The 24,317-nt window shown below is 33.9% G+C and overlaps 1 protein-coding gene across 3 annotated transcripts; it reads left to right on the top strand.

Annotated features, from left to right (window-relative positions):
• The first annotated feature begins 163 nt into the window (after window positions 1–163).
• LOC111000447 (gamma-interferon-inducible lysosomal thiol reductase) lies at window positions 164–21,111 on the top strand. Of its 3 annotated transcripts, none has more exons than XM_045633792.1 (7): window positions 164–261; window positions 15,255–15,338; window positions 17,346–17,477; window positions 18,717–18,785; window positions 19,423–19,527; window positions 19,866–20,018; window positions 21,009–21,111. In XM_045633792.1, exons 2-7 carry the CDS (start codon window positions 15,261–15,263, stop codon window positions 21,096–21,098), a joined length of 627 nt encoding a protein of 208 aa, XP_045489748.1. In that variant the 5' UTR covers window positions 164–261; window positions 15,255–15,260; the 3' UTR covers window positions 21,099–21,111. The 3 variants fall into 3 exon arrangements, with proteins under 3 accessions (XP_045489748.1, XP_045489747.1, XP_045489749.1); XM_045633791.1 differs by lacking the exon at window positions 164–261 and adding an exon at window positions 9,804–9,891; XM_045633793.1 differs by lacking the exon at window positions 164–261 and adding an exon at window positions 12,415–12,540.
• Window positions 21,112–24,317: the final 3,206 nt, after the last annotated feature.

The raw sequence follows: 24,317 nt of genomic DNA, 5'->3' as shown, positions 1-24,317 counted from the left end.
ATTATCACAAATCGTACCTGCAACAAAATGACACTAAAACGTTATTTTGCGCGTTTTTTTTACAAAGAAACAAAAGACAATTATTTGGTCTATGCGCTTTTCTAAAATAGTATGAAGTGATTACATACTCTTTGGTTCACAATGGAGAGTCGGCAAAGCAAAAGTATAAATTACGGCCAGACGCCAGTATAGACGCTAAGCTCTCGCAGTGCGCGTGTGTTCGAACTGTCAAACTAACTGCTACTTTTTGCCGCGCAAAACGTAAGTTTTTTTTCCTTAACCAAACAGGTTCTAATTGTACTGTACATGTAACCTTGATATGGTGTACCAACGCTTTGTGAAGCTACTTCAAGTTGCTTAATAAAAGTCTTAGTATTTTTATACGCAATCATTATTAGATATGTATGTACCTAAGTGAAAAGACAAGAAACTTTCAAATTTCATGGTTTTCCGTTCAAAGATACTTTATTTCTCAAAGATCACTTAGCGAGATAATTTAGAGTTGGTTAGTTATGTACATGTGATATGATTTATTTGAAGATAAGCTATATAAAATAAAAATATTAGTTTCTGCGTACAATATTATTTACAAAAGTGCAAGTAGCTCACATTGGTGTTACAACAGGCATTATGTGACTATTGATTAGTAATAACTTTTTAGACTCGTTCTCTGATATAAATAAATGCTAGATAGGCATTTATGATGTTTTGTAATATTTATTCCACTAATAAACATTTAACTTTTAACATTGATTTATGTATTTTTATTATTGCTAATTAATAGGTATGTTGTTAATTATGTGTTAACGACCAAAACCTTTCAAATTGCATGGCTTTTATATTGTTATTTAACTTATAAGCACTTTTTGTACACGCAATACTTTTTTAAGTGCTGATAAATCAATCGTTTAGCGTACAGTATAAAATGTTGAGATTTTATACATTTGGTACACAAGTAAATAATAAAAATTATTGATTTAAGAAATTATAGGCTACATGTTAATGAAACTTGTCGAATCGCTTATATCACGTTGTTTAGACAGACAGACATAACATTTATTACAAAGAAAACACACAAACATACACACAATAACAATAATCAAAGTTAAAAAAATATTAAAAAGAGATATTAAAAACAATAAAAAGAAGAAAATTTTTTTTTTCTCTATTATATCTATTCGGCTCGTTTCAAATGTGTAATGCGTGTGTGCTGTGCCTGTAATTGACCCTGGCTCAGCATTATGCTGAGGAGTAGAATGTTCCATAGCGCTGGTTATTCTGCCAGAGACCTTATCAGCTAGTTTGCGCCTCAGTCGCTAAGGAAAGAAAGAAAAGGAATGTAATAAATACCAAATAAAAAATAATAGTAATAAAACTGACTCGACTTTATATCCGTAGTTTAAGCATTGAATGTGTTAAAACTTTTATGAAGAACGTAATTTAAACTCCAAAGAGAAATCCTTTAACAGATTTTCTTCAACATAGAAAAATAAAGAGTTGTAACCCAACTTATGTATAGTAGCACATAACTCAATTAAAGTTAGGTAAATTCGTAAACAATTTTCTCAAGTACACAAGCATTGTTATTGACGTGTGTATACGCAACATTTGGTTGAATGGTCAACCTAAAAAAGAAATATTACATCAAAACTGTTTCAAATACAAAATCATTTATTCATTTTGGTAAGTAATAAATAATTATTTAATAATTCGACTTAGGGTCCTTCAATAAAAGAGCGTACCAATTCTTAAAAGGCCGGTAATGCACTCGCGAGCCGTCTGGCATTGAGAGTGTCCATGGGCGGCGGTATCACTTAACATCAGGTGAGCCTCCTGCCCTTTTGCTTGTATTTGTTATATAAAAAAAAATTAACGCTTCTAATTTTATATTTACTGCCAGTTCTCAAATCAAGGGCGTATAACGGAATAGCAAATAAACTCTCCGCCAGTCTTTAATCGCAAAGTTTGTTTACAAAATATTTCTAAGGAGCTGCAACCATTACACCATGTTCCACATTACATCTTTAAGTAATTATTATTATTATAGTCTCCTTATTTCCATAATGAATAATATATTTTAAACAAGTATATCGTGATTATACATAATATATGATTTATTATTACATAATACGTATTAAAAATAAACTATTACTATTTCATTTATCCTTAAATTTAAATTCCAATCATAAATAGTAATGTCAATAAATGTTAAGTAATAAATAAATTAAAAAATCAAAATCATAAATCGATACTAGCGAACTAAAAAAAATGTTTGGTGCATAAGTAATGGTAATAATAAACAAATAAAAACAATGATTTGTCCTCTACCAGCCGCAGACATGGTTTAAATTCAAAATGTCTAAGATTTGACATGTGTCTATAACATCTTAGCATCTAAACGATGGACTGATAATAAAAAAAATATTAGAAAGCTCGCTCGTTGGTTCTCACGAGTATGTAAGTGCGTGCTCCTATTTCACCATGCCTCCTGCTGATAGAGGACAAATCTTTGTTTTTAATTTATTTTATTATTCTTTATTACTCAATATGTCATATGGAACATGGTGTAATGGTTGCAACTCCTTACAAACATTGTGTAAAAAAAACATGGCGATTAAAAAGAGTGGCGAGTTTATTGCCAGTTCTTCTCTTTCGTTCTACGCCCTTGATTTGATAACTGGCAGTAATTGTAAAATTAGAAGCATTCTATGTATATTTCTTTTTTGACATTGTGAACATTATGTTACCTATACGAATAAATGATTTTTGATTTAATTAAAACAGTGGTTTTGAGGCATTTTAGACGTCTATAAGATATGTTTAATATTGAATATAAGATGCTTACATAAACCACATCATTAAATTTATATTGGTATATATCCCTTCTCATCAAAGAAGACAGAGTGTGAACTCTCGGCTCTCTTTTAAATTATCGTACAAAGTGACTATGGTAAACAAAAATAGAAGAAACCAGAAAAGAAGATCGATGGCGTAGTTTTGCTCTTTCGCGAATTTTGTAAACGTTTTGGACATTCATAAGCATGCCTTAAGGCTTGAACAGTGCTCAAATCGGTCAACTAGCCCTAGTTTAAATTAAATTGTTGGAAGAACTGTCGCTCATATGCATTTGAAAAAAATATATATTGTGGGTTGAAGCCTACTGTATCGATTGATAAAATCAAAAAAGATAAAAGCAATACCAATTTCCCAAAAAAAAATTTACCATCGAACCGTAGATTAGACATAAATTACAAATTCGCTCCAAAACGGTTTATGCGATTTATTTTAATCTTACACGTATTATTAGATATAGCATATATTATTATTTTGATAAAAAAAAAATTGTATTAATTCGTTTCCTGGGCATGGAAAGTAATAAAAGGTAAATAAACTCAAGCGCAATGGGCTTCCCTCCGCAATTTCACACCCGCGAGCCCTGCATGCGGCTTGTCTTCAGTCCACCTCAACGCTTTGCGACGGGAGGACTACGCTTGTGTGTCGAAGCCAATAATAATTAAATATTTGCGTATTTTAGTTTTTACCCGCGGATTTTTTTAGAAATGCCAAAATAATATAAAAAGAAATATCAAGTGAGGCGAGGACATGAACTTCGGAAATTATTGTATGTTATAAGTATATGTATATAAGTACCTACCCAAACAAAACTCAAATTTAGAGTTGTCAAGTTTCAAGTGCAACTTGTACAACCAAGTAAAATAAGTTGCTGAACCTGATACCTGATGGAATCTGAAAGTGGGTACTGGATCTCGAGGATGGTAAGCAGTAGACATACCGTCATTGAGCTCGTTGTAATCAGCTCAGCGAGACGATACTAGAAATGTGACTAAATGAACCTGATGATGGACTCCGAAGGTGGGTACTGGGTCTCGAGGATGGCAAGCAGTAAACATACCGTCATTGAACTCGTTGTAATCAGCTCAGCGAGACGATACTAGAAATGTGACTATATGAACCTGATGATGGACTCCGAAGGTGGGTACAGAGTCTCGAGGATGATAAGCATTAGACATACCATCATTGAGCTCGTTGTAATCAGCTTAGCGAAACGATACTAGAAATGTGACTATATGAACCTGATGATGGACTCCGAAGGTGGATACTGAGTCTCGAGGATGGTAAACAGTAGACATACCGTCATTGAGCTCGTTGTAATCAGCTCAGCGAGACGATACAAGAAATTTGACTATATGAACCTGATAATGGTCTCCGAAGGTGGGGACCGGATCTCGAGGATGGTAAGCAGTAGACATGCCGTCATTGAGCTCGTTGTAATCAGCTCAGCAAGACGATACTAGAAATGTGACTATATGAACCTGATGATGAACTCCGAAGGTGGGTACTGGATCTCGAGGATGGTAAGCAGTAGACATACCGTCATTGAGCTCGTTGTAATCAGCTCAGGGAGACGATACAAGAAATTTTACTATATGAACCTGATAATGGTCTCCGAAGGTGGGGACCGGATCTCGAGGATGGTAAACAGTAGACATACCGTCATTGAGCTCGTTGTAATCAGCTCAGCGAGACGATACAAGAAATTTGACTATATGAACCTGATAATGGTCTCCGAAGGTGGGGACCGGATCTCGAGGATGGTAAGTAGTAGACATGCCGTCATTGAGCTCGTTGTAATCAGCTCAGCGAGACGATACTAGAAATGTGTTATATGAACCTGATGGTGGACTCCGAAGGTGGGTACTGGGTCTGATTGACTCTGATTTCATTTTCGGGCTTAGATATAACATGCTGCACTCGTAGGTTTCAGAACCAAGAAAAATATTTAAAATTTCAACTGGAAGACGAATCGTTGAAATTGATTATTTTTTCAATAAACTCAAAGAAATATAGTCGTATTATAGTAAATATTACCTAATATTTATTTAATATTAAATATTAATAAGTTCATATAGTCACATTTCTAGTATCGTCTCGCTGAGCTGATTACAACGAGCTCAATGATGGTATGTCTATTGCTTACCATCCTCGAGATCCAGTACCCACCTTCGGAGTCCATTATCAGGTTCATATAACACATTTCTAGTATCGTCTCGCTAAGCTGATTACAACGAGCTCAATGACGGTATGTCTGCTGCTTACCATCCTCGAGACCCAGTACCCACCTTCGGAGTCTATCATCAGCTTCATATAGTCACATTTCTAGTATCGTCTCGCTGAGCTGATTACAACGAGCTCAATGACGGTATGTCTGCTGCTTACCATCCTCGAGATCCACTACTCACCTTCGGAGTCCATCATCAGGTTCATATAGTCACATTTCTAGTATCGTCTCGCTAAGCTGATTACAACGAGCTTAATGATGGTATGTCTACTGCTTACCATCCTCGAGATCCAGTACCCACCTTCGGAGTCCATTATCAGGTTCATATAACACATTTCTAGTATCGTCTCGCTAAGCTGATTACAACGAGCTCAATGACGGTATGTCTGCTGCTTACCATCCTCGAGACCCAGTACCCACCTTCGGAGTCTATCATCAGCTTCATATAGTCACATTTCTAGTATCGTCTCGCTGAGCTGATTACAACGAGCTCAATGATGGTATGTCTACTGCTTACCATCCTCGAGATCCAGTACCCACCTTCGGAGTCCATTATCAGGTTCATATAACACATTTCTAGTATCGTCTCGCTAAGCTGATTACAACGAGCTCAATGACGGTATGTCTGCTGCTTACCATCCTCGAGATCCACTACTCACCTTCGGAGTCCATCATCAGGTTCATATAGTCACATTTCTAGTATCGTTTCGCTGAGCTGATTACAACGAGCTCAATGACGGTATGTCTACTGCTTACCATCCTCGAGATCCAGTACCAACCATCAGAGTCCATCGTCAGCTGATGATGATGACTCGGTTTCGGTATTTTAGCAATACTGACATTAAAAAGTTTTAACCTCAGAACGAATTAAACATTTAAAAAAATCATGTATGTACTAGTTAAATAATTGGCAGCCACCATTTTTTCTAGACCAATATTTATTTATAAATTTTTATATTTAGCTAATAATTGGTTTCGTATTCACGTAGTTTTGTTAGACTATTCACTATTTTGTTAGACTAGATGGCGTTAGTAAATTATTGTTTGTAGTAGAGGTCAAATCCTCAAAGTCATCGGCGTATGTTAGAGTCTTAAGTCGCATCTAAACTGAATAAATAAATTTTGATTTGATTTGTTTTGAAGCAGCGTATCTCCTTCTTTTCTTCGGCTCTTTCTTGCATTAAATAACAAAACTGAACAAATACTTCGCCAGGTTCCAGAAGCAGAACTTTTTCACAGACGTGTGAGCCAGCTATCTTTCGTATCGTATCGCAATTATATTTAGTCAATATAAGTAAAAGAATTTTAGAAAGACTACAGAAAAACTTCGTTAACTAACATCAGGTGTGCCTCCTGCCCCTTTGCCCCCTGTTCTATAAAAATAGCATAAAGAATTTTATGTAGCGTTATCAGTGATTTGATACGGTATATTTGTATCGTTTTAAGCGTTTATTTTTATTTTATAACAGTCACAGTTAAACGAGTATAATAAAATCAGAGCAATATATAATATTAAGTAGATATTATATGATATAAGGTGTGACGAGGCGTTTCATGCCCGAACCCAATAATTCGAATACAATCTCAGATTAAAAACATCTGAGATTGTGGATTGTCAGACCGTGACAGTCGATCGATCGTCTATCTGCATCCCAATAACCTAACTCAATCCATTTTTGGCGACGGATAGAATGCAATCTCTTCGCTCTTTACACTAATATTTGATAATCAATATAAACCGAATAAAGTAAATAAAACCGTACAAATAATATTAAAATATACATGTCTATGTTTAAAACATATCAAATAGCTTTTTAATTATTTTAAAAACTGGTGTAAGTTAAAATCTGAATTCAAAGGTCTATCCACATACACCGATCCTATTGCAATCCGTCGATTGGCACACTATTATCAATATATGGATTAAGATGTCTATCTCAGATGGTTATAAATGGATTGAGATAGGTTATTGGGTTTTGGCGTTAGACTCATTATGTCCGTGGTGCGTATGAGGATTTCTGTATGTTACCAACCATGGCCACAACAATAATAACCATAATATAATAATATCTCTTACAAATTACATAGTATTTTGTAACCATATACATTAACCTACTTTTGAAATGTATATTATGGTTTCATGATATGCTTTTGATTGTCCAGTTTTAATATAATATATACAAAAATATATATCTTTTGGTTCAATTAAAATTGTATTTATGTTAGTTTCAATCACATGATTTGGTAGGTGACTTCATGGATTATGTGTATCGTTAATAATAAATATACAATGTGTGTATTTATTTATATACACGCGTTAGAAGTTATACTTCTTTGGCGGCTGGGAAAAAAATAAAATGAAGTAGTGATTAACGATAAATATTAAAATTAATCAAAAAGATTTTATTTAAATTAATAAATTATATTATATACTATCACAGTCGTATATGAAATTGATTTAAAAAAACCAAAGTAATATTATTCACACTGTTTAATTGTACTGTTACGAAACACGTGTTATTAGTATAAAAATACTAGAACATACAACTTGAACATACTTATCGATTTCCATGCCATCAAGACCTTTAACTTTACGATGTCGAATTTAGGTGTTGGTGTCGTCGTAAAAATTCACTCTCATCATTTTTCTCCATCGCGCCAAAAGAAGCATAACTTCAATAAATTTTCAAGCATATTGTACAAAAATCTTATGATGCTAAATTATTCAAACACATAATGCCGTGCATTATGAGTCATATCATTATTGGCATTGAGAGTGTCCATGGGCGGCGGTATCACATAACATCAGGTGAGCCTCCTGCCCGTTTGCCCCCTGTTCTAAAAAAAAAATATCACTACATTATTCAAATATATTTATTTGTGTACGAATTATTTATTTATTTATTAGCACTTACATTACAATATACAAATTAAACATAATTAAATGAAGAGGAGGGTTACTGGCGGCCTTATCGCTTTCAAGCGATCTCTTCCAGGCAACCATAAAAAATATAATAATAAATTATACATAGACATAACATTTATTACTAAAAAACACGAACATTAAAGAAAAAATAACAATAATCAAAAAAATATAAAATGGAATGTAAGATTTTTAAAAAATATTATAATATATAAGAACAACACATACACTAAATGTGTGTTGTGGTTATGGCCAACATATCAGTATGTCATTTTGACATATGACAATTGAGAGCATAAATAAAATAATTCTTCAATTGTCAGCTTCCATATACTTAGCAACAATGAGTGTGATTTGAGTTTCGTCTCGACGTCCGGAGATTAAACTCAGCGGATATTCACCCCAACTCTGGGTCAATCCCAATGATAATATATTTTAATTTGTATTCTGAGGTCATATAAACATAGATATGGATTATATTACACTTATCACAGGCGCCAAGTCACTTGTCATATAAAATTAAGTTTTATAAATTAAACATTCGATAAGTAAAGTATTTCTATATAAAGGCTTTTTAGGGAATTATCAAAAAGGTTAGTCGACATCACAGGAGAACGAAGAGCTGGCAGCTACCTCGCATAATGAATTAGTCTAGCTATTAAAAGGGGCAACGCTGCTAGTATCTTCGGAACCTTGCCTAAAGGGACTCCTTTTAATAATATGTTATTTGTTTTGAGTTGTATTTGAATTGTATGTAAATAAATATTTCTATATGTAAAGTATCAAAGCTATTATTTAGAAATTGTATTCATAAATGTACCTAATTTTAAGAAACAATTATCTTTCATGTCCACATTTTATAAATAACGTAACTTAGCTATTATTATTACATTATTTTAATGTTTCTATTACATGACATTATAAAATATATTAATATACAATTACAAACTAAAAATGTAGAACTAATATATTTCTATATTATATAGTAATATCATATAGAAATACTTATCACCTCGACGTCCGCCGTCCCACATCTGAGCGTTTTTCTAGCCAGTTTTTGCCGCGCACCACCACTTTGTGGAACCAGCTGCCCACTGAAGTATTTCCGAACCAATTCGACTTAGGGTCTTTCAAGAAAAGAGCGTACTAATTCTTAAAAGACCGGCAACGCATTGGCGAGCCCTCTGTCATTGAGAGTGTCCATGGGCATTACTTAACATCAGGTGAGCCTCCTGCCCGTTTGCCCCCTGTTCTATACGAAAAAATCATAACGAACGATTAAAAAGAGCGGCGGAGAGTTTATTGCCAGTTCTCTGCCATTCCTTGATTCCACGCCCTTGCTTTGAGAACTGGCAGTAAATGAAAAATTAGAATCATTCAATGTTTTCTTTTTTGACGTTCTTAGGTGTAGATTACTACATGAAAAATGATTTTTGAATTTGAACAATTATACTAAAAATATAGCAAATATTAATATTTTTTAACGAAACATTTCATTCGAGACCAAAGGATAGCAATGGTTTAAAAAATTAACGGATCGCACGGATCCGATTGGGCGGCACCGCTAGTATGACGCTCCACTCGGATCCGAGAAAATGTTAAAAACATTATAAATACTGTATTTAATATCTGTAGACTTGGTACTCCGGAGTCTGAGCGGCCGTAGCACTCGAAAGGCCCTAAGAGCCTTCACATCAAACGCGTCCTGTATTTAATTGTTATGATTACTAATAAACATGTCAAGATTATTAAAGCTTGGAAAAGAAAGCTATTAGCATAATTTATTTACAAAGCATTATCTTGGTTCAAAGATGGGTCACGATTATCAGTTCATAATGTCAGTGTGATGAGCGTATTGAAGCAAGTCATTTGTGTTCTAATAAGAAAGGTAACAAAACATTTTGATAAATATAAAATTATTATTATTATCTTAATATATATATTTCTTGTGTGCGTGTGTATGTGACTGAACTCCTCCTAAACGACTGGACCGATTTAGACGAAATTTTTTGTGTGTGTTCAAGGGGATCTGGGAATGGTTTAGATTCACAATTTTGTCCGCTGGACAATGATTTTTTAATTAATTTTCAATTTATTAGTTGTTGTTGATTTTGGATGTAAAACATTGGATCCGACAGACGGCGCTACCATCGCAGTGTCAAATTTTAAATAATATTCGAATTTTAATTTTAGTCTGTCCCGAAATTTTAAAAAAGTTTTGTTATCATTGTGTTATATCGTGTGTGACCATGTGCTGGATCGTTAGATATTGTCATAACATTTGAATAATAATTTTCATCAAAATGGCTTATTAAAAATTGAAATTTTGAAATTAAAGACGTGTAGACACTAGACAGGACAACGTCTATCGGATCCGCTAGTGTTATTATAAATAAAATAAATCAGTGGCGCTACAAGCTCTTTAGGTGTTGGCCTCAGATTTCTGAATCTGTTTCACGATCAGTTTTAAATATAATGCTCAAGAAGGTGATCAGCCTCCAGTGCCTGACACATCGTCGACTTTTGGGTCTAAGACATGTCGGTTTCCTCACGATGTTTTTCTTCACCGTTCGAGCAAATGTTAAATGCGCACATAGAGAGAAAGTCTATCGGTGTATAGCCGGGAATCGACCCTACTACCTCAGGTATGAGAGTCGAACGCTGAAGCCACTAGGCCAACACTGCTCACTTATTACTTATGTTATTATAAGTCTAAAAATAATCGGTTGTCTGTAAAGTCGGTTTACAGACGATAGTTGAATGTTACAACGTCATAAGAATATACTGATGGAATGGTTGCATCACAATTCAATTGATCGAGTTACATTTATTTGTACGAATAAATACAATTATGTCATTTTTTATCATGGATTGTACCTCTTTGTCGCTCGTTCCACGCTCTCGCTTGCACTTCCAGACTTCAATGGAACGCCTCAGAGCGAGGTAACGCTGCATGCGTCATGTTTATTCGTGCGTGCAGCCGGCCCCACTGAATTATTAGAAGCTGTCTTGTCAAAAATGAAGGTTAGGAATAGTGATACGTGAGCAAAACTAAAAACTAATTTTATTCATATAGGTAAAAAAGTACACTTACGAACGACAACAGAAAAGATGTTAAATTGATTCTAAATTTAAATTACTGTCAGTTCGCATATCGAGGTGTAATACTAAAAGGGATTTATAGTAATAGAAATTAATATTCAAATGGCCGAATCTGGTGCGATGCGGTGAAATCCTCGTTCCATCAGATAGAAAGTTCAATTGACTTATAACGGTTAGGTGCGAAAATTTTGTTTGGCACAAGTTATAGGTCACAGCGTTTTTATGAGATTAGAAAAAAATAAATGTCACAAAATCATTTTTAAAACCATCAGATACATACCCACACTTTTAAACCATCAGACAACACAACCAATTTAGGCTTAGTTAAATAAATTAAATCACAATTAGTTAAATGTATTAAACACTTTTTGTTTGTTTGTTCTCTTTTCTAAATCTTTTTCTGGTAAAATGTATCATGTATTCCATCTTTGGCTATATTTTCAGTGTATTTGTTTGTAGTTATACATAATTTATGTTAGCTGTAGGATTACTAAATAAATAAACCAAAACAATTTAATTATGTTGGGTTAAAATTTAATTGAACAAGTTAACCTTGTACCTCGGTCAAACAATATCAATGATAGATGCAACAATGAAATAAATTGACAAATAGAAAAAGCATGAAAAAGTTTATGGGCGGTTAGAGAAGTAGCAGAAGAAGTATAGAAATTAATAGAAAGCTTTTCAATGCTTGTTTACTATCTGTACTGACATATGGATCTCGAAAGCTTCAGGTGTGATCGATGCAACGATGTACTAAATTCAAAATCATTTATTCATGTAGGTTACATAATGTACACTTATGAACGTCAAAAAGAAATATATTTTAAATGCTTTTTATTTTATATTTACTGCCAGTTCTCAAATCAAGGGTGTAGAACGGAAGAGAAGAACTGGCAATAAACTCTCCGTCACTCTTTTTAATGGCCAAGTTTTTTACACAAGGTTTGTATGGGGCTGCACTCATTACACCACGTTCCATATGACATTTTGAGTAATAAAGAATAATAAAATAAAAAAATTAAATTAGAAATATGAATATAATTATCTTTATTCGATAATTATATTCATATTTCATAATTTTATTAGTATGTAATTCGTACTTAAATAAAATTTCCAAAAAACACGATTTATAAAAAATAAATCTCGGTCATCCAGGTCCTTTGATTAAAAAGAACAACTAAGGTAGCAGATAAGAAGCAGAAATAAAAAATAAATATCTGCCTAAATTTATGACGGCACAATCGCGAAATCCTGTCTCTCATACCATTTGTGTCACGGTCGAGTAGTTAAAGGAATGGACAATTGTGAAAGTGCCGTCAGTGCGACAGATCATTGGCCACTCAGCAACAATAAAGACAAGGTGCTGGCTTAACCAGTTCCAAAGTGAAGTGAATTATTACGTTTCTATAACAGTAGTACCTTGATCAGGAATGTAAGTAAACAACACGTGAAAATGATACAATATTTTGGAAATGATAATTATTTTGGAACATAGTAATATCTTATATATAAAATTCTTGTGTCACGGTGTTAGTAACCGATCTCCTCCGAAATTTTTCGTTTTTATTTTTTTACGATACACAATACAAAAATACATGCAACCCTAAATTTTCACCCCTCTACAATCATCCCTTATGTTTTTTTTGTTAATTATAAACTTTAATTTTTTGGCACAAAAACATGGCAAAACAACGTTTGCCGGGTCAGCTAGTACATTTATAATTCTATTATCTATAATAAATTTATTTTCATGGTTTGTGTGTGTCCTATTTTGGCAAACTCCTCCAAATCTCTCCATTACTATCTTTTCCACGCTTTGGCAATTTGGGCAGCTTAATAATTTGTTCTGCCAAGAAGGTCTGCCAAGGATAGAGAGACTATAGAGATATATATGGTTAGAGAATGAATTATTGTTTTTGCTTTGTAAATAGATTTATGAATATAGTAATATTTATATAGTTTGATAACAATAGCATTTAAGCGTAATGGTCAGCGAATGAAGCGCTTTTATTATTATTATAATACTAGCTGCCCCCGCGAACTTTGTTTCTCCTTAATGAGATTTTACTGAGCCTACCTGTTTAGAACATACCAACATGGAACATTTTGCTATACTATCCCAGAGACTGTTCGGTTTTCCGGAATGAAATCTTTTTAGGTTGTTCTGTGAATTTTTCTCTGTATAACCCTCAGAGTCACAACATAAGTTTTAATTATGAAATAAAAAATAGGGTTGATTGTAAAGGGTTGAAAATTCAGGGTTATATGTATTTATTAAGGGGTGGATTACCCTTAACATTTAGGGCGATGAAAAATAGATGTTGTCCGATTCTCAGCCCTACCCAATATGCACACCAAATTTCATGAAAATCGGGAAAGCCGTTTCGGAGGAGTTTAACCACAAACACCGCGACACAAGAATTTTATATATAAGATAGTTTACCAGACTATGTAAAGTTAGTAATTCTTTTTTGGGAAAAGGGATACTCTTCTTTAAAAAAATCCCAGAGGCTCTATTATCTCTGCTTTTTAATAAATTTAATAAATTTATAAAGACGTGTAAAATGGCTTACTACATATAAAGTTAGCGATTATCTAGTTGATAAGATTCTGGGACTAGTGCTGGACAGGCTACTTCTAATTTTATGATATTGATGAAAAAAAACGTATTTTATTTTATTTTTATTTATTATTTTATGCGATTGAATATTCTCTTATTACGGGTACGTTGGAGCATGGGGCCTCGAAAACCGCGGGGCCCGTAGTATATGCTACTCTTGCGTGCCTAATCCGGCACTGATAAAACACCGAACAATCAGCCATATAAAAATAGGCATGCAAATGTCTAATTAGCAACATATGATAATAATAAGTTAAGTTAATTATACCGTAAAAACTTATAGTTTAGTTACACATATTAAAACTGTTTTTATTTAAATTACATAGAAATCATTACCTAAGCAAAACAAATATTTATGTATACACACTACAATAATGTTCCTAATAATCATTATTTTATTGATATTAAGCTTTCCATATCGGCATGCTGAATGATTTATCAAGAAACTGTATTTGTGAAGTGTGATTTGTCATACGGTATTTTTAATATGTTAAGTTCATGTCATTTTGTGTCCTCCAACGGAATGAATGCATCCAAATTCTTCCACTTGTCTCTCACCCTCGCCACCATTTACCCTCGATTCCTTTTATTACATTCCCAGGTTTCTGATGGTTATGCTTTGTGGACTCAGTTTCAGTACTTAGACCTATAGCTCCGTTGTGCATGAAGTCCTGACTAACTAAAACAGCCTAACACCTTCCAAAAGCACAGAAGCCTTCACAGCTTCACGGAAAGACCTCAGTGTTCCGAGGATTTCTGCACGTTGTTTAGCCAGAGCCTCAAATTCCAGGAATACGTGGGTGACTGATTCCTCTGCGCTGAAACAAAATATAAACAATTTAATCACTAACTCGATTTTATCACTACATATTCTAACAAAGTCGCTTTCTCTGTCCCTATGTCCCTTTGTATGCTTAAATCTTTGAAACTACGCAACGGATTTTTTTTAATAGATAGAGTGATTCAAGAAGATGGTTTATATGTATAATAACATCCATTAAATAGTGGAGAAGTACTGTTATTTTTGAGGTTTCTAATGTGATGTCGTAAATACATTTTTTCCGCTTAGGTACATTGCAAACGCAGGCTGAACCCTACGAGTTTTATCAAAATAATGCACTAAGTATTGTACACATTGAAAAGGTCTACAGAAAAGTCCGTGATGGTATATGTCTATCTCTTATGGATAACCCACATTTTTATATAAAACGTTCACAGATTTTCTGTAGTGTATTTAGTATCAGCATTGCACCCGTGCGAAGCCGGGGCGGGTCGCTAGTATATGTATAAAGCAAAGGAAGATATAGCGGTAGCTGGTAAATAAACAACAACAAATAAATAAATGACGTTCATGACGTGGAATAAGTGATACCATGATTATCTTATGTTCAAAAATAAACGTATTTTTTTTTTAACCCCTAGTTTTAGTTATGTTTTAAGGTAAATTTCTACTGTGTGATCCATGACCGTTAGACCCTTAGTTGAATGTAGGATCAATGATTCTAAATTATGTTTTATTGTTGCAGTACAAAATGAGGTCACTGTTAGTAATATGCGCACTCGCATTCATGTGTGGCGTGTTCGCCAAGAGCAAAAAGGATGACAACAAGGTTAGTAGAGTTGAATATGATTTATTATTTATTTAAGCAATCTTAACCCTCGTCTCTTTGTGTCAAAAATATATGTGATTAAGACTAGAAAAGAAATCTTTCTTTAGTTAAAACTTAAAACGGTGCAAATTTATATTTGTCTTAAGTTAAAGCCGGCGCACTCACGAGCCCTCTCGTATTGAGGGCGACATCTCTTAGCAGGTTAGCCGCCTGCCTATTTGCCCCGTTCTTGACTTTCTTTTGAGAACTAGCGAACTGGGGAATCGACTCCCGGTGAGACAACCTCAGTGTACTCTATCGTGAAAAAAAGCCGACAACGCACCCACGAAAAATGTACATGGGACTAGTGGCTACCCTTTTTGGGCATCCCGTTTGTATAAACAAATCGAGCTATATTCAGTAGTCCATTTTGTACACGTGTCAAGATGGATATAATAAATTGTGAATAATATAAATCTAGATATATATTACAATGAGTTTTTTGCTTTTATGGATACCGGATATAGGCAATAAAGGCGTTGTAAGCAGATACTGACCGAGGTTAGGTGTTCGACCTAGTGCGTGTTTCTTCGCACGTCGCTAATATTTTAAATTTCCAAATAAAATATAGAAATCTATGACTGGTATATGTTTCATGATTATGTATAATAGGCAAGTAGGTGATTATTGCTATAATAATACTGTATATGTATTAAATATAAATACTGTTATATAAAAAATGCGTGCGTAAAAAATGTGTATTTTTTACGCACGCATTTTTTATAAACTTCTTTGTAAATTAATTATTACTAAAGTGAAATCCCCAATAGATGATCATGTACCAGTATATGATTACTCCATGTATTTCTAAATCTATATTCACACTGTTTACACACTGTATGAATGCGCATAGAAGTTTCACTTCAAAAATATTTTTGACATAAGCCTAACTTCTAAAACTTACTCTGGAACAAACTTATAATTGATTACTCCAAGAGCTAAAAGACATCTATATTTTATTTTAAAAAATTATAACGCATAATGCAACCTGGCACTACAATTCATTTTAGATATACGATATTCGTTATTAAGAGCAGTGTTGGCCTAGTGGCTTCAAGCGTGGATTGATTCACCAATGGATTTTCTTTCAATGTGCGCATTTATCATTTGCTCTTACGGTGAAGGGAAAACATCGTGAGGAAACCGACATGTCATAGACTCGACGTCGACGACGTGTGTCAGGCACTGGAGGCTGATCACCTACTTGTATATTAGATTTAAAAACGATCATGAAACAGATTCAGAAATCTGAGGCCAAGACCTAAAGAGGTGGTAGCACCACTGATTTATTATTATTATTTATATTCGTTATTGACATATCGAAGGAGCGGATGCGTTACGATATCGTTTTAAACGATAGACAATAAATCTCGTGCTAGGCTAGCAGCTGCGCAGTACGCGCAGGTGGGAATGAGGTCATTACGTTTTATATGATTTATTGTTTTATTTCGCCCTTTGCGTGTTTGTGTATTTGCATGTTCTAGCTTATGTTGAGGTCAAACACCCGTGTATAATAAAGCCTGGATAATGTAGTTTTTTAAATCATAGTTAAATGGTCTCCTTCTATGCTCATCACTTACGCCCGAACCCAATCATTAATCCACAATCTCAGATAGAAAACAATCTGAGATTGTGGACAGTCGATCGATCTTCTATCTGCATCCCAATAACCAAAACCTACAAAGACAATCCATTTTTGGCGACGGATAGAATGCAATCTCTTCGCTCTTTACACACACATTGACATTTCGGCGAGTTTTATCAACCATATTTAAGTTATATATATATTATATATATATTATTAGGCAAGAACTTCTATTATAATGAGGTTGTATAATTATTAAAAACACAATCAGCCTATAAAAATAGTCATAGATAGATAGATGTAGATGGTAGGAGATGCGTTGCCGGCCTATAACTGTCCTCTTATAATTAACTGTTTAACTGAAACTGCTCTCATGTTTCCAGGTGAAGATAGCAGTTTACTACGAGTCATTATGCCCAGATAGTAAGGCCTTTATCACAACTCAGTTGGCACCAATTTGGAGGGAGATGCGCGGATCTGTCAAGGTTAAGCTGGTGCCCTATGGAAAGAGTACTGTAAGTATTTAAAAACATTCATTCCATAGAAAAATGGATTTGAGGAAATTTTAAATTATGTCTAAATATGAGTGTAAACTATAATTTTAAATAAAACTAGGTCAAACATATGTATATTACTATAATATTATCTTTATATACATAATTCTATTATATAGATTTGAATGATAATTTTATAAATTTTCGTTCGTCGGATTTTTACAAATCCGCCCGGCAGATAGCGCTGCAGTCGGTATCTAGGTTATTAATTATCTATACAGCAACTAAACAGCTTTAAAGAAAACACTTTTTTACGGTTTAAAGTTATGTATTATTGTAAACTTATAATTATTTAAACATAATTTAAATTTAACCGACGCTTCGGAGTTCCAACTCTCCACCATCCATAAAAACTCCGGGGAAATAAATACAGATAATACAACATTTTCTACAGCTGTGATACTTTCTGACATTTAACACCTTTTGTCTTCAGTCACCGTGACCACGCACGCTGTAAGGCACGGATAAATTTCAAATTATGTTTAAATAATTATAAGTTTACAATAATACATAACTTTAATCCGTAAAAAAGTGTTTTCTTTAAATGTGTAAAAGTTATGTTAGTAAAAGATAATACTAACTAAACAGCTGGTTTTTCATGTACTAGTCTCGGATAGCTTAACTTGGCGCGTAACCAAACGATCTGGGTTCGATTCCCTGACTGCGCCGTCCGGTATTTTTATTGCAATGCAGTGCGAAGCCTGGAAAGATCTCTAGAATACAGTACAGTACAGTTACAGTACCCATAGTTTCACATTATTAATGACGACACTGCTTTATTTAAATCAAAATGCTAGCGACTTGATTGAATATCGAGATTTAACTACTTTACTGTACTTTATAGATATATAATGAAACAGACGTATTAATACAGAATTTATGATTTTGTAACTAAATAACTAGTGTTTTGTTCAGTCGACCATGTCTGTCAGTTTTTGGAGCCATGCAAATGTTCTCATTGCTTACCTAGCCAAATTATTTCTGTCCATCCAGAAGCACTCCGCTCCATTTTCCACTCCTTCATTGCTGAGATACCCAGGCACTATATGATTTGGTTCCTCTATTTAAAAAAGGAAAGGAGTGGAACTTCTACTCTCCTATCACTAGATAGTTTAATATAGGTTCATTAGGGCAGATAAACCTTCTGAACAGGCTCTCCAATAGTCCATGTCCATTTCTATATAAAAAGTATATTTTCAGCACGACAAACCAAATGGAAAATGGCTGTTTAACTGTCACCATGGAGAGGACGAATGCTACGGAAATAAAGTAAGTTATATTTATTTATTTATTTAGTACTCCTACAGCTATCATAAATTATACATAATTACATACAAATACACTGAGAATATAGCCAAAGATGGAATACATGATGCATTTAAGAATAAAAAGATTTATAAAAGGAAGCAAACAAACAAAAATTATTTAATACATTTGACTAATTGTGATTTAATTTATTTAACTAAGCTTATATGGACACGCTTTTGGGCCAGTCCATTCTGACAAATGGTAAAAGAAACAAGGGTAGACCAAAAGAACGATGGACGAGATTAGGAAGGTAGCTGTCAAAATTTGGATCATGATGGCAAATAAAATAGGGCGGGAAAGACCTTGTTCCAGGGGCCGCATTTTTAAGTTTAGGCCAGCCCATTTGTCAGAATGGAATGGCCAAAAGAGTGATGGACGAAATTGAAAGGGTAGTCAAAAGTTGGAAGACAATGGCAAATACAATAGTGGAGTGGAAATAGGAGGATTTATCCCGGACCGAGACCGCATCTTAGAGTTATAAAATTGTAAACATAATATACTTTTGTATACCACTTGATATTTGTAATATTCAGTCTATGTAGCTTCCAATAACTATGCCTAGGTTACATAATCTGATATTTCATTTTGTTGATTTTAGCTGCAAGCATGTATTCTTAAAGACAAGAAACTGCAGGATACAGACAAAATGGAGATGGTTATTTGTCTGATGGGCCAGACTAATCCTGACAAATCTTTAGATACTGTAAGTAAACCCTATTTCCAATAAATAACTTTACTTTCTTTAAGTATTCGTAGTTTTGAGGTTTTCTATATAATTTGTACTTAGATTCAAAATCATTTATTCATTTAGGTAATGCAATGTACAGTTATGAACGTCAAAAAAGAAATATACATTAAATGCTTCTAATTTTACATTCACTACCAGGTCTCAAGTTATAATAGACGAGAAGAATTGGCAATAAACTCTCCGCCACTCTTTCTGCAGTTATAATAGCACTGCAGTCATTTATAACATTTGTCAAAACTTGTGGTCTTAGTACTCTCCCTATAAGCATACCCTTAAAATCGTCAAATTTTTAGTGTCTGCAACAAGTCAAACGTGAAGGAGAATCAGACAAACTGAAGAAATGTGCGGCGGGTGAACAAGGCGACAATCTGCTGGCGGCTTATGGAGATAAGACAGATGTCGTTCAGCGCCCTCTTTCGTTCGTGCCCACAGTTATTATCAACGAAGTGAGTAACAACTCGGTGTTTATAATTTAACTGATTTATTGTAGACAAAATAATAAATATTTATTGAAGTGAAAATTCTTTACGCGCGCTTGACTTGGGGCAAGCTGGCAAACGCGTGACGTAAGCGTTACGAAAAGTGTGATCGGGCAAGGCGAACGGAAGTTGAGTGGGAGATATAATCAAGAGACAGCAGGGCACGCGCATGTTTTCATTCTCTCTTCCTCCCTTAGGCAAATATGTTCCGTATATCTAAGCACAATAATTAATAATTTTACAATCAACCACAGTAATTACTATGTATCCAAATGAATAAAAATAACAGATCTATGTAAAAATATTAATTTACCAATGAAAACGTGAAATAAATTTAAATATTTTTAGAAATTTGATATATGTATATGTACATACATGTATATATTGTACACACACATATATACATACAGATGGAGCGAAAGAAATTTCACTTCAGTCGTGTGGTCATAAACACACTCGTTTTTTTTTCAATTAACATATATCTACAGTATATGTTACAAACTAGCTTTTAGAATTTATGACCATTACAGTAAAGATAAATGGGCCCAAATCAAATAGGAGTTTATTTTTTTGAACTGAAACTTATTTATCGGCGTTGAAAAAAATTACCGTCTCATTTGCGTATCGCGTCACATTTTTCCGTTGCGCGCCATTTTTTCTTCTATCACGGTTGATTTGAAGCCATTAATAACAAAAATTTATAACGATAATAATGATAATAACATTATTAGAATTTCATTAAATAGAATTTTTCTAAGTCTTGAAAAAACCTTTTGTATTATATTAACCAATTTCTGTAAAGTTGCATATAGATCATTTTGACTAAAGCTTAGCTTTAAGGAAAAATCTCCGTGTCTATGACAATTTCAATAAAAAAATGATCATAAATAGTTTTGTTGTCTGTGATCGTGTTTCTTAGCCCTACATAATAATAATTTAATTAATCTTCATTCACAGAAATTCGACCAAGCTATACAAGATGAAGCGATAAAAGACCTCAAATCCGTCGTTTGTCGGGTCGCCATTAACAAACCCGCGTCATGCTGAGACAATTGTCAAAGATAAAATGACGTATAAAAAACATTTATAGTGTGTAACTAATTTAAGTATTTTCTAATTATTGTACAATACAAGATTTTTTCTAATAAAGTACTTACAATAGTTTATTACTCTTTTATTTGTGTTAAATGGCTAACTGTTTTTAAGGCAGTTTTTGCCAGTTTATGGAACCAGCTGCCCATTAAAGTTTTTCCTAACCAATTCGACTAAGGGTCCATCAAAAAATTCTTAAAATGCCGGCAACGCACTTGCGAGCCCTCGGTCATTGAGTGACCATGGGCGGTGGTATCACTTGACATCAGGTGAGCCGCTGTTCTATAAAATAACCGAAAAAATATTAACTTTTTAATACCTACCAATCTAACGTCTATACAGAGACAAGAGACTAATGTCTAGTCACAGGTAGATAAACCTCAAGTCTTCATTACTGATGTGTCTGTCTTCGAAAAGCCCTTTGCGTCAACTTGTTCAACGTCAATCCCTGATGCCACACATCTGCAGCTTGTGTGGCATCAGGGATTGTGAGACCCATACTTGTCCTAATTTGATCCACTATTACTAATATTATGTAAGAGAAAATACTGCCTTTTTGGTTGAACTATCTAAAATAGCAATTTTTGAAGTTATACTTCTTTTGGCGCAATAGCGAAAGAGTAAATTTTTACGATGCGCGCGTACAACGTCACAAAAACCGACATCCTGAACTTTTAACATTTTAGTTTTGTGATATTTAAATAAAGTTATTTTAAAGTGAAATTTTTATTACATCGTCTCAAACTTTTTGATCTGTGTGGCGCATGTCGCGTGACGGTCGGCCGCGGAGTAGGGATAAAGAGAAAGGCGCTCGTCATAGCAGCCAAGGCCAATATGGCGGCGCACATAATTCGCAGCAGCTGACAGTGTAGTGTATACTTAGACTATTAGTCATTTATGCCAGTGCTATTTTAATGTGTATATAATCTAAATAATTGTTAAGTGTTATGTATGTCGTACTCTCTAAGACACAGAATTTTCCAAGTATAAAATTAAGATTGATAAAGCGATTTTATACCCTTAATGGAATATTATTCCAAAAATTGTTAGTTAAATGTCTTATGTATGATAAATATGTGAAAAAAGTTTCACTTTTACCGTAGTTTCATACAACCACACAACATTTTTTGTTTATGTATTTCATCTTCGGATATATCTTTAGTCACATATAATGTATGTTAGCTGTGGGATTACGGAATAAATAAATAGACAGTGTTGCCAATTCTAAATAGGTTCTAGAAACAATAAAACACAAGTTCATACTTAAGACTTATATCGCAAATTATTTACAATATTAAATATAAGGTAAGTAATACATATTATTTAATAAATTATGCAATAGATTGCTACAAATATCAACAATTAGATACACGCAAATTAAAAAATTGAGCCATTTTAATTCTAACAATGACAAGATACGTCTATTTGACAGATTCCAAAACTAAATTGCACAGAACATCTAATGGATTTTAAAGGTTTTATATCACTTTTCGTGGAATTGTGTTTGCTCTTATGAAGAGAAACAATTCTGTTCTATACTTATATATGTGAAATCACAATTTTGTAGGAATTAAGAAATCCTCTTTATCAAAGTCCACGTTGGATAGTTTTTCATCTCATATGGGAAGCTCACAAAGACACGCTATTAGTTTTTTGACGTGATAACGCCGGCTTCATTCACGAAAAAATCATGTCACGTTAAGTTCCGCCGGGCGTGCGAGCGAGAGCGCGGAAAATGGATAGAGAGGCACGATCGACCTAAGCATTTCCGTTCGAGTAAAACAGACTGTATGTATTAAGAAAAAAAATTGAATTAACGCGTGCAAATATATGTTATTGAAATTATTAAAGAAAAATTTTTTCAAACTCTTTTATAAAATGATAATTTAGGGAATTATCCCTAAATTATCATTTATGAATACATAAATGATAATTTATGAATTGAACTGAATGTAATGCAATTTTACATCATGCAAAATTATCGTTCGTATACAATCAATTTTTTATATAAATAGAAATTAATTTTAAAATTTTATACAATTCTAGCATTAAACTTACAATACTGCTGTTTGAAAAACTGAATTTGATGTTCATTATTGATATTTATGACGAATAAAAAGTACTGTGAACCAAAAAAGGCGCCAAAGTTGGCCCAGCCACAGATTAGAATTAGGGCATCGAAACTTGGTTCAATTCTGAAAACCCGGGTTTTCGGGTCTAAGAGTAATCAAAACCCGGGTAGACCGGTTTTTTCGAGCATTTCGATCTTTTGGCCTCAATCAATTGTAAGCATTCATGGACCCGTGAATGCGTATGAGACCTAGGTTTCGAAAACTGCTATCCCTTGCAAAATTTGGTGAATGTAAAGTGATCCCTATATATCTTCTATTTTTCATAGATGACCATTCATCGAATGATATCGAAAACTTCTTTTCATCTGACAGTATAATTTTTATCTCGTTTATTATTTCTAGCTTCCTTTTATCAAAGTCTTTGAGAATTATGTGGCGAACGGTATCAGCAGTAGTTGGTAATTTGTTGCCGGTCTTTTCAGAAAGGTACTTTAAATCTTGTGATTTTGAGAACGTTCTAAGAGAAATTCCATCAACTGCAGCCATATGAGACACCATAACCTGCATACTTGGGTTGGCATCAGTCTCAAATGGCGCCGGTATTCATCACCCGCGCAACGATATACCCTCCCCTCTCAACTGCTCCACAGTTCACCCCTCTCATGTCCTGAGATGGACGCGCATTTAACTTGCATGTCTTGTTTATGGATAGGAACGTAGCAAGGAAGCTACTTTTTGTGTCATAAATAATAATTTATCAAAGCGAATTTTTATTCAATTTACTTATTATTACATTCAAAGTGCTTTTAACTTAATAAACAACAAAAACAAAAGTATAAAAAAAAACCCGGAAAAACCCGAAAACCCGAGTTTTAAAAATTGAAACCCGGTTTTTTTTGTAATCCTCAGAACCGGGAAAACCCGGGTTTTTACGGCCCGGGTAAACCCGGGCTCGATGCCCTAATTAGAATGTCTATGACCTAGAATAGACACGACGCGTTTCCTAGAAAAAATACTCGGTGGCATAAGCAATGTTTTTTTTTAATTCTGACTGTCTCCGATTCTTAAACTGACGTTTATTAGCGATAGTCACAAATGTACA

This window comes from Pieris rapae, chromosome 24 (genome assembly GCF_905147795.1).
Source record: "Pieris rapae chromosome 24, ilPieRapa1.1, whole genome shotgun sequence".
NCBI classification, from domain to species: Eukaryota; Metazoa; Arthropoda; class Insecta; order Lepidoptera; family Pieridae; genus Pieris; species Pieris rapae.
This window is presented reverse-complemented; position numbering and strand designations above follow the sequence as displayed.

Coding starts and splice junctions, on each gene's coding strand:
- LOC111000447 (XM_045633791.1), top strand. CDS start 9,850: ATGAGCGTATTGAAGCAAGTCATTTGTGTTCTAATAAGAAAG. Junction 17,478..18,716: donor TGCCCTATGGAAAGAGTACT/GTAAGTATTTAA, acceptor GTATATTTTCAG/CACGACAAACCAAATGGAAA. Junction 19,528..19,865: donor CTGACAAATCTTTAGATACT/GTAAGTAAACCC, acceptor TCAAATTTTTAG/TGTCTGCAACAAGTCAAACG.